At 36.0% G+C, this 11,155-nt stretch overlaps 2 protein-coding genes across 2 annotated transcripts in view; both read right to left on the reverse strand.

Annotated features, from left to right (window-relative positions):
- Window positions 1–11,155, reverse strand: part of LOC306868757 (nucleolar transcription factor 1-like) — a 967,110-nt gene that overhangs the window by 542,508 nt on the left and 413,447 nt on the right. The window lies entirely within an intron of this gene.
- On the reverse strand, window positions 83–8,244 carry LOC306868687 (CDP-diacylglycerol--inositol 3-phosphatidyltransferase-like). Its single transcript, XM_079414975.1, has 6 exons — window positions 7,823–8,244; window positions 2,868–3,002; window positions 2,629–2,782; window positions 1,499–1,580; window positions 1,279–1,360; window positions 83–1,052 (listed from the first exon to the last, which is right to left on the reverse strand). The coding sequence occupies exons 1-6, from the start codon at window positions 7,863–7,865 to the stop codon at window positions 907–909; spliced, it is 642 nt and encodes a 213-aa protein (XP_079271101.1). The 5' UTR covers window positions 7,866–8,244; the 3' UTR covers window positions 83–906.

An 11,155-nucleotide genomic window follows, 5' to 3' on the forward strand; every position in this document is an offset into this window, starting at 1 on the left:
TACAGAATTAGCCAGAAAATAAAACCAAAACACCATCACACATAAAATGAAGGATTAAATTAATTAAACGTTCTCGAAATATAATATCAACAGCTGCATCTTGATGTCAGGATATCTTTATTGTCAAATCATCAGTTACAGTACAAAAGCACATTTCTCCACAATCATAGAACTCTCATATATTTCTGATCATTTATAACAACAGCTGTAAAACTTCAGACAGCAAACAGCATGTCTACCCCTTTACCACAAACCAATAATACATTCAGAAGGCTTTGGACGAAAATGATGCCAGAGCCACCTGTTTAATATAATGGCTTCACACTCTTATATTAACTAATATTCAAAGTTCTTTGATATACCTGCAATAAAAACTGCAATCTAATAAAACAGTAATAGACAGGCTTATACAAAGAGTTCAAACATAATTCAATATCAAAACTAATAATAAAACAACAGCCAAATACATAATACTCGAGTGGCTTTCAGCTGAAGCGTGGAATGTGCCTGTCTGTGTGTCTGTGCATGTGTGGAAATGTTGGTTTTAAATAGCAGAGCTATTCTAAATCCCCTTAAAATGATACACGATTATTCCATTAACAAATAAATTAATAAAAATGATTATGATGACACCCCAAAGATGACAATAGTGCAACTAGTTCCATCAACAGAAATAATAACACATCTACAGGAAAATGGATAAAACTCATAAGGAATTTGCCCTGGCATTATAGCATTGATAATCTATATTCAAATAAATATAAATGCTCAGTGAGGCTTTGCAAGGTCCCATAATTGATTTCCATTATCTCATCCTCATCTATACTGGCCAGCGTTCTTGTTTCAGCTGATCTCTTTCGCATGGCCTTGGTCTCATTTTTCTTGTTTTCTGCATACTCTCATGTCTCATTGTGCTTTGCTCCGCTCTCTCTCACGGTCAGCCACATCGATAGCAGCCATGTTACAGGAAGCGCTGATGAGGTGGAGGAGACTAATGCCGGACTTCAGCACACAGACCACACCGCAAACTCCCAGCAGCAACTGCAGCCACACTGCACAGAAAAAAAGGCAACCGATATTTAAATATCATTTGGATTATAGCATTGCTATAGTGCATCCTTATGAATTTAGTACTACTTAAATGAATAAAAGTGCAGCAGCACTTACAAGTTGCCAAGGTTATATAACACAAAGTATAGTGTTATAAATCTAAAAAAACATCAGACTGTAAAAATAGTCCATTATAAAGACAGCGAGAAGCAGCCTGCTGATACTCACCCTGGGGCTCCTCAATGTAGTGCATTATATACAGCAGACAGAAGAACAGCTCGTTCCCCATACACATGAAAAACAACACCGGCTGTGAAAAAACACTGAAGTCAGAACAGCCTGTACATGTAAATTCTTCACTAGATGTGCATGCTTTGAAAACATCTAAATAAGCTTCTGACGGGAGCTGCCGACTATGTGAATGAATCTGCATGAGTGAGTGTGTTACCCTGGATGTGTAGTACAGCCGTAAGATAGGGTTGCCAGAGAGGTCAATGGTCTTGTGACTGGTGGATCCCTTCATCATGGAACTGAAAGAAACGGGAAGGAACAACTTATATTATTAACAATGATTTATGTAGAACATACATGTAACAGATACTTCAATACAATAAAATTGAATTCTAGAGTCCTGTGGAGATCATGAAAGTACTCCAGGGGGTCCATGGAGAAGATATTATATAATTTTTGTATTAAAATTAACTAATATTCTGACATGCATCATGTAACAGTGGTAGTTACTGATTTTAATAAAGCGTTACAAAGAAAATCTTGCTAGCTCAGTGATTGTGGGTTCAAATTTAGCTCAAAAGTGTTTTTTTAAAGTCATGATAAAACGGAAATAGCATCAAATCATTTCTTATTGTGAAGTTGATTAACAAAAAAAGAAAATCCTCTAGGGCAGGGACTTGGTTCTATCAATCGACTGTTAATTTGATGAAGACAGATCTGAATATGAGCATGCAGACGATTGTAATAAAACTGTAGGTGTTTATTAGTAGATGTATATTAGAAATGGGGGAGCTTTTAATTGAGCATTTTCACTGGAATGAAAGGCAGACAGCAATTAGCAATTAGACAAGTGAAGCGTGCATCTGAGAGCTATGTGTGGGGGTGGCAGTGGTGTCCCATGTTGCACAGTCTATGCAAAATTTAAGGTCACCACCAACCTCTCTCGTCCCATTTAACCACTTTACTTTTTTCAAGACACTTTAACAATGGATGTATTTTATGTCGTGTAGAACAAAACGACATAAAAAAAGTAGACAAAAAGTCCTTGGATAACCTCTAATGGACACTTTACAATCCCATGAGAGGATAGTAAGAGGAAAAAGCCAATGAAGCAACACAAGTGATTCTGGTATGTCTCAACATGACAAAGGTAGTACATCCAGATTGCATTCATTCTATATCGATCATACTTTTTAGAGCAGCCCTCAAGCATTTAACCAAAAACTTTTCACATTGGAAACACATTGACTTCAGGATGATGGGAGCAGAAATTTGAAAATGCCTCAATTTTGGGATTAAGACTCATTCCTGCGGCACTCTATTGGATAAAAGATGTCTTGGACACACCTGTGCAGGTGCAGCCAGTGGCTGGCCACGTCCAGACACATGCTGAGCTGAAACAAGAAAGTGTAGGATGGGTACAGCAGTGCTAGGTTCACCAGCAAACACATGGTCGCACAGCGGTCTGTCAACATGTCCAGCATGGCACCAAACTTTGTACCTAAGAAAGAGGCAGGGATATGCGTAGACAGAAAGAAAAGCACCGAAAGAGGAATAACGTACAACACAGAGCTGAAGATCACTACCTTGATTAAGAGCGCGGGCTGCATGTCCATCGAAGGCATCCAACAGGGCGCTCAGTAGGTAACAAAACACTGCCGGGACCGGGCAACAGGGCATCAGGTAGAAGGATACCAGAGCCAGTACAATACGGGCATATCCTATTGAAAGTGTGGAAAAGATTCAAAGGGATTATAACGGATAAACATAACATGTGGACAAAAAATTATCATGGCCACAAATTACAAACCCGATTCCAAAAAAGTTGGGACACTGTACAAATTACGAATAAAAAGGAATGCATAATTTACAAATCTCATAAACTTATATTTTATTCACAATAGAATATAGATAACATATCAAATGTTGAAAGTGAGACATTTTGAAATGTCATGCCAAATATTGGCTCATTTTGGATTTCATGAGAGCTACACATTCCAAAAAAGTTGGGACAGGTAGCAATAAGAGGCCGGAAAAGTTAAATGTACATATAAGGAACAGCTGGAGGTCAGCTGACTTAGGTCAATTGGCAACATGATTGGGTATAAAAAGAGCCTCTCAGAGTGGCAGTGTCTCTCAGAAGTCAAGATGGCAAGAGGATCACCAATTCCCCCAATGCTGTGGCGAAAAATAGTGGAGCAATATCAGAAAGGAGTTTCTCAGAGAAAAATTGCAAAGAGTTTGAAGTTATCATCATCTACAGTGCATAATATCATCCAAAGATTCAGAGAATCTGGAACAATCTCTGTGCGTAAGGGTCAAGGCCGGAAAACCATACTGGATGCCCGTGATCTTCGGGCCCTTAGACAGCACTGCATCACATACAGGAATGCTACTGTAATGGAAATCACAACATGGGCTCAGGAATACTTCCAGAAAACATTGTCGGTGAACACAATCCACATTCGCCGTTGCTGGCTAAAACTCTATGGGTCAAAAAAGAAGCCATATCTAAACATGATCCAGAAGCGCAGGCGTTTTCTCTGGGCCAAGGCTTATTTAAAATGGACTGTGGCAAAGTGGAAAACTGTTCTGTGGTCAGACGAATCAAAATTTGAAGTTCTTTTTGGAAAATTGGGACGCCATGTCATCTGGACTAAAGAGGACAAGGACAACCCAAGTTGTTATCAGCGCTCAGTTCAGAAGCCTGCATCTCTGATGGTATGGGGTTGCATGAGTGCGTGTGGCATGGGCAGCTTACACATCTGGAAAGGCACCATCAATGCTGAAAGGTATATCCAAGTTCTAGAACAACATATGCTCCCATCCAGACGTTGTCTCTTTCAGGGAAGACCTTGCATTTTCCAACATGACAATGCCAGACCACATACTGCATCAATTACAACATCATGGCTGCGTAGAAGGAGGATCCGGGTACTGAAATGGCCAGCCTGCAGTCCAGATCTTTCACCCATAGAAAACATTTGGCGCATCATAAAGAGGAAGATGCGACAAAGAAGACCTAAGACAGTTGAGCAACTAGAAGCCTGTATTAGACAAGAATGGGACAACATTCCTATTCCTAAACTTGAGCAACTTGTCTCCTCAGTCCCCAGACGTTTGCAGACTGTTATAAAAAGAAGAGAGGATGCCTCACAGTGGTAAACATGGCCTTGTCCCAACTTTTTTGAGATTTGTTGATGCCATGAAATTTAAAATAAACTTATTTTTCCCTTAAAATGATACATTTTCTCAGTTTAAACATTTGATATCTATATTGTCATCTATGTTGTATTCTGAATAAAATATTGAAATTTGAAACTTCCACATCACTGCATTCTGTTTTTATTCACAATTTGTACAGTGTCCCAACCTTTTTGGAATCGGGTTTGTAGGAATTTGTTCCCTCATTTTACCATCTAATTGGTAAAACAATGTTTTGATTTCATTAAAAGTAGGGAATTATTTAGTACAATGTGGCCCCCGATTTACTAAAATGAGGGAACGAATTTAGAAGTCGTAGGAACAAATTCTTAATTTGTAGCCATGATTTAAATAAAACAAGGGGACTAATTAATAAGCCATGAGAACAAAATCTTAATTTGTGGCCTCAATATAACTAAAACGAGAAACTAATTAATAAAACAAGGGAACAAATTAATGCAACATGGCCATGATTTACTAAATTCTTAGTAATTTGTGGCCCCGATTCAAATAAAACAAGGAAGTGAATTATAAAACATGGGAACTAATTGTTAATTAGATTTTGAAATGTGCATGTTGCACTCAAAAGTTGGAGTTGAAGGGGCGGAGTTTAAGCAGAATGCATGATTGGATAAGTCCCGCATGTGTCATCAAAGACAAGTCTGCCATTTATCAGTAATTTCATTAAACATTAGTACGTTAGGTTAAAAATGTGGACAATAACATATGCACAGATAACCTGTTTATAATAAGATCCATAATATGCATTTAGACAATAAATGGAGTAAATTCTAATTCATACCGACTTTAATCCTTTTTATATACTAGATATTTAGTATATAAAAAGTATATATACTGATTATTAGTGGATGTATATATACTGATTATTAGTGGATGAATGCGCTGTACTCACTGATCTATCTGTATATCTAAATATCTATCAGTGGCTGTACTGAATGATCTATCTATCTAAATATCTATCTAAATATCTATCTATCTATCTATCTATCTATCTATCTATCTATCTATCTATCTATCTATCTATCTATCTATCTATCTATCTATCTATCTATCTATCTATCAATCAGTGGCTGTTATGAATGATCTATCTATCTATCTATCTATCTATCTATCTATCTATCTATCTAAATATCTATCTATCTATCTATCTATCTATCTATCTATCTATCTATCTATCTATCTATCTATCTATCTATCTATCTATCTATCTATCTATCAGTGGCTGTACTGAATGATCTATCTATCTATCTATCTATCTATCTATCTATCTATCTATCTATCTATCTATCTATCTATCAGTGGCTGTTATGAATGATCTATCTATCTATCTATCTATCTATCTATCTATCTATCTAAATATCTATCTATCTATCTATCTATCTATCTATCTATCTATCTATCTATCTATCTATCTATCTATCTATCTATCTATCTATCTATCTATCTATCTATCTATCTATCAGTGGCTGTACTGAATGATCTATCTATCTATCTATCTATCTATCTATCTGTGGCTGTACTGATTACTGAATGATCTATCTATCTATCTATCTGTGGCTGTACTGAATGATCTATCTATCTATCTATCTATCTATCTATCTATCTATCTATCTATCTATCTATCTATCTATCTATCTATCTATCTATCAATCAGTGGCTGTTATGAATGATCTATCTATCTATCTATCTATCTAAATATCTATCTATCTATCTATCTATCTATCTATCTATCTATCTATCTATCTATCTATCTATCTATCTATCTATCTATCTATCTATCTATCAGTGGCTGTACTGAATGATCTATCTATCTATCTATCTGTGGCTGTACTGAATGATCTATCTATCTATCTATCTATCTATCTATCTATCTATCTATCTATCTATCTATCTATCTATCTATCTATCTATCTATCTATCTATCTATCAGTGGCTGTACTGAATGATGTATCTATCTATCTATCTATCTATCTATCTATCTATCTATCTATCTATCTATCTATCTATCTATCTATCAGTGGCTGTTATGAATGATCTATCTATCTATCTATCTATCTATCTATCTATCTATCTATCTATCTATCTATCTATCTGTGGCTGTACTGAATGATCTATCTATCTATCTATCTATCTATCTATCTATCTATCTATCTATCTATCTATCTATCTATCTCAGTGGCTGTACTGAATGATCTATCTATCTATCTCTCTCAGTGGCTGTACTGAATGATCTATCTATCTATCTATCTATCTATCTATCTATCTATCTATCTATCTATCTATCTATCTATCTATCTATCTATCTATCAGTGGCTGTACTGAATGATCTATCTATCTATCTATCTATCTATCTATCTATCTATCTATCTATCTATCTATCTATCAGTGGCTGTACTGAATGATCTATCTATCTATCTATCTATCTATCTATCTATCTATCTATCTATCTATCAGTGGCTGTACTGAATGATCTATCTATCTATCTCTCTCAGTGGCTGTACTGAATGATCTATCTATCTATCTATCTATCTATCTATCTATCTATCTATCTATCTATCTATCTATCTATCAGTGGCTGTACTGAATGATCTATCTATCTATCTATCTATCTATCAGTGGCTGTACTGAATGATCTATCTATCTATCTATCTATCTATCTATCAGTGGCTGTACTGAATGATATATCTATCTATCTATCTATCAGTGGCTGTACTGAATGGTCTATCTATCTATCTATCTATCTATCTATCTATCTATCTATCTATCTATCTATCTATCTATCTATCAGTGGCTGTACTGAATGGTCTATCTATCTATCTATCTATCTATCTATCAGTGGCTGTACTGAATGATCTATCTATCTATCTATCTATCTATCTATCTATCTATCTATCTATCTATCTATCTATCAGTGGCTGTACTGAATGGTCTATCTATCTATCTATCTATCTATCTATCTATCTATCTATCTATCTATCTATCTATCTATCTATCTATCAGTGGCTGTACTGAATGGTCTATCTATCTATCTATCTATCTATCTATCTATCTATCTATCTATCTATCTATCTATCTATCTGTGGCTTGTACTGAATGAGCTTCACTCGGAGCATCACAGCATCATGTCAACATCCGCAGGAAGTAAAAAAAAAAAAAAATCATGAAAACTGTGCGCTTGAATCTTTACATAAACACCTTTGTGATCTTTAAACACACATTTGAAATGAAATAGCCATTATCTGTCAGAGAGCGGCGGTTAAACGTGCGCAGGACGATCGTTATTTATTGAATGTTAACTCGCTCGGTTGACACTCACCGATCAAATTCGGGACGAACAGGAAGATGTTTTCTTCGGCCATGCTAACAAGCGTTTCTGTTTGGACCGAGCAGCCTGAAATAGTCTCTTCTAGGTTTCTGTGTTTCTATTTCGCTCTTCAAGCCCCTCCGCCTGCTGGAGAACTGTGGCTGTGCGTGACGCGGGACGTCAAGTTCCCTGTGCACGCGCACGCACAGCCATCAGAGGAATCCTCCCCTTTAATTGGCACGCGCTCTGTGTGACTGAACGCATCACGTACCACGCTGACCCCAGATCAGCTGTGTTAATAATCAAGTTTCCATTCAGATTTTGCGCTGTTTGTTATCGACAAAGAGATATGTGTTAAAAAAAAAATTACGAAATTTGCTGTCTACAGCCTGTTTCCATCCAACTGGCCTTTTACCGATAAAATGGTGTGCGTCATGACGTCATCCCTAAAAAAACTAATTGTCGCATAAGTTTTGGTGTATCGCAAAAAAATGTTGCCCTTGAGCTGTTTCCATACATAATTTATCCTATTGCGTAAATTATAGGCTAGGCTAGCTGTTCTTCATCCATTTGAAACAAAAAAAGCCTGTATTAAATTGTATTGGCCCACATAAAATTATTTTTATTAAGTGACATGAGTTGTTTGTGTGTGTGTGTGTGTGTGTACTTTGTTATAGACTAGATAGAGGTCACTGTTGATAATCAAGCAATGATCATAAACAGTTGCAGTTGTATTATTATCATTTTTCTGATTAACGTTTATGGGAAATATGAAAGTTCATTCCGGTTATTTTATTTCTCATAACCGACGGTAAGCCATTAACCGTTAACCGACAAGATTATGTTAAATTAAATTTAAGTTGATAGGTGGCTTGACCTATAAATAATACCTAAATTTGTTTTCCAGGGATTCATTTTATACATGCAAAAAGCAGCATAAACAACATGAAGGTGACCTGCAGCGCTTCTTTGAACGGAGAAAAACATAAGCTATTATATATAAAAGAAACAGGCCCATGTGCAAAATATATTTTTCTAAATAATTAATGAATTAAAACAAAACGAAAGAAAAAAAAAGCAGCCTATATGCAGAATTTCGGTTAATTTTTGTGATGCACTCTTGAGAAAGCGACAGTTTTCCTTTATTTCACAAAAATACGTTTTGTTTTTTATTGTGAATGTACACAAATAAAATAAATATTTTGAATAGTGTTTTTCTCTTATATGACCACAAACGAAGGAGTAAGATAGTGCAAGTTGTTTCCAGGGGAAAACAAACAAACAAACAAACAACCCACAAGCCATCGCGCAGGCGCAGTTAAGCACAGCCTGTTCATGTCATAATAAAATACAGTCAGCCAAAAATATTGAAGAAACATGAAAAATATATATTTTTCACCTCGCTCCACAAATCATTTAAATTTAACAGTATAAAGAACTCAGAACAAAGCAAGAATAAAAATCTAAGAAGCTAACAAGCCTAAACAAATTAATTTAAACTTTTGTACTTCACGTTCATGTAAAACAAAATGTGCTTGGCAGAATATCACGGGGGTATGGTGGTCGAGCTGAAAAACACGGACTACAGGATTTTTAAACTGAACAGTGCACTGTAAAATAATAATAATAATAATAATCATGTAAAGGTAGGCTAGCCTACTAACACCAAATTAAGATAAGTATGTTTGAGAGGTAACTCGTCTTTTTCTTACCATGTATAAAATAATTTTAGATGCAATTTAGTAATATGAATATGATTTAATGTGCTTTTGAACTACATGGAAACAGTGCTTTAACTTGAGCAACACCATGAACACGGACGCTGCGTATAGGCTAATTCTGTCACGTGACTCCACATTTATTTGCGTTAAAGCCCCTTTTCTCGACAAAAACTGTTTCCAAATTTTTTTTGGCGACATTTGAAGTATCGATATGGAATTTATGCGCTAAAGTTAAACGGAAAAAGATTTTGTCGACACATGAGAAATTTAATCGATAATTGGCATTTCCATCAGCTATCGTAAATATTTTAAAGCGCTAAATATTTTTCCGCAAAAAATCCTTGGATGGAAACCTGGTTTCTGACAGCACTGTGACAAAGTGGGGGATGATCAACTGAAACATGAAGTTTTTTTCCATAAATTTGCACTATAGTACTTTTCTATTTTGACTGCTTTTTTTTTTAATCTATCTATCTATCTATCTATCTATCTATCTATCTATCTATCTATCTATCTATCCATCCATCCATCCATCCATCCATCCATCCATCCATCCATCCATCCATGTGCATGCAATGTCCATTAACAATGGTTTTATTGTCAATCAGTTAGAAAAGCTTCAAATGAAAATTATAAATTGCAAAAATATGCATATTCAAGGGATAATATAGAGTCAGTAGGCCATTAGTGCTAAATAAATATGAATATGGGGCATTTATTTTTGTATCAAGTGGTCTACGGGTACATCTCAAAAAAATTGAATATCATGAAAAAGGTCAATTTTTTTGTCACTCATTTCAGAAAGTGAAACCCATATAGTATATAGATTTATTACAGAGTGAAATATTTCAAGCCTTTATTTCTTTATACAGATAATGAAAACCCAAAATTCAGTGTCTCAGAAAATTAGAATATTACATAAGATCAATAAAAAAAAATTAGAAACAGAAATGTCAGGTTTCTGAAAAGTATGTTAATTTCTATGCACTCAATACTTGGTAGGGCCTCCTTTTTCATGAATTACTGCATCAATGCCGCGTGGCATGGAGGTAATCAGCCTGTGGCACTGCTCAGGTGTAATGGAAGCCCAGGTTGCTTTGATAGCGGCCTTCAGGTCATCTGCATTGTTGGGTCTGGTGTCTCTCACACCAGATGGTCTCTGGTGTCATAGATTCTCTATGGGGTTCAGGTCAGGCGAGTTTGCTGGCCAATCAAGCACAGTAACACCATGGTCATTGAACCAGATTTTGGTACTTTTGGCAGTGTGGGCAGGTGCCAAGTCATGCTGAAAAATTAAATCAGCATCTCCATAAAGCTTGTCAGTAGAAGGAAGCATGAAGTGCTCTAAAATTTCCTGGTAGATGGCTGCGTTGACTGTGGACTTCAGAAAACACAGTGGACCAACACCAGCAGATGACATGGCATGGCCCAAATCATCACTGACTGTGGAAACGTCACACTGGACTTCAAGCAACATGGATTCTGTGCCTCTCCACTCTTTCTCCAGACTCTGGGACCTTGATTTCCAAATGAAATGCAAAATTTACTTTCATCTGAAAAGCGGACTTTGGACCACTGAGCAACAGTCCAGTTCTTTTTCTCCACAGCCCAGGTAAGATGCTTC

The sequence above is a fragment of the Barbus barbus genome (assembly GCF_936440315.1).
Source record: "Barbus barbus genome assembly, chromosome: 4".
In the NCBI taxonomy this organism is placed as follows: Eukaryota; Metazoa; Chordata; class Actinopteri; order Cypriniformes; family Cyprinidae; genus Barbus; species Barbus barbus.

Bases quoted from the DNA above. Each gene is read 5' to 3' on its own strand.
- LOC306868687 (XM_079414975.1), bottom strand. From the start codon at position 7,865: ATGGCCGAAGAAAACATCTTCCTGTTCGTCCCGAATTTGATCG. The intron at 3,003-7,822 runs GTGAGTGTCAAC...CACTTTCAATAG, and splicing joins GTTCGTCCCGAATTTGATCG to GATATGCCCGTATTGTACTG. The intron at 1,361-1,498 runs GTAACACACTCA...GTTTTTTCACAG, and splicing joins GGCTGTACTACACATCCAGG to CCGGTGTTGTTTTTCATGTG.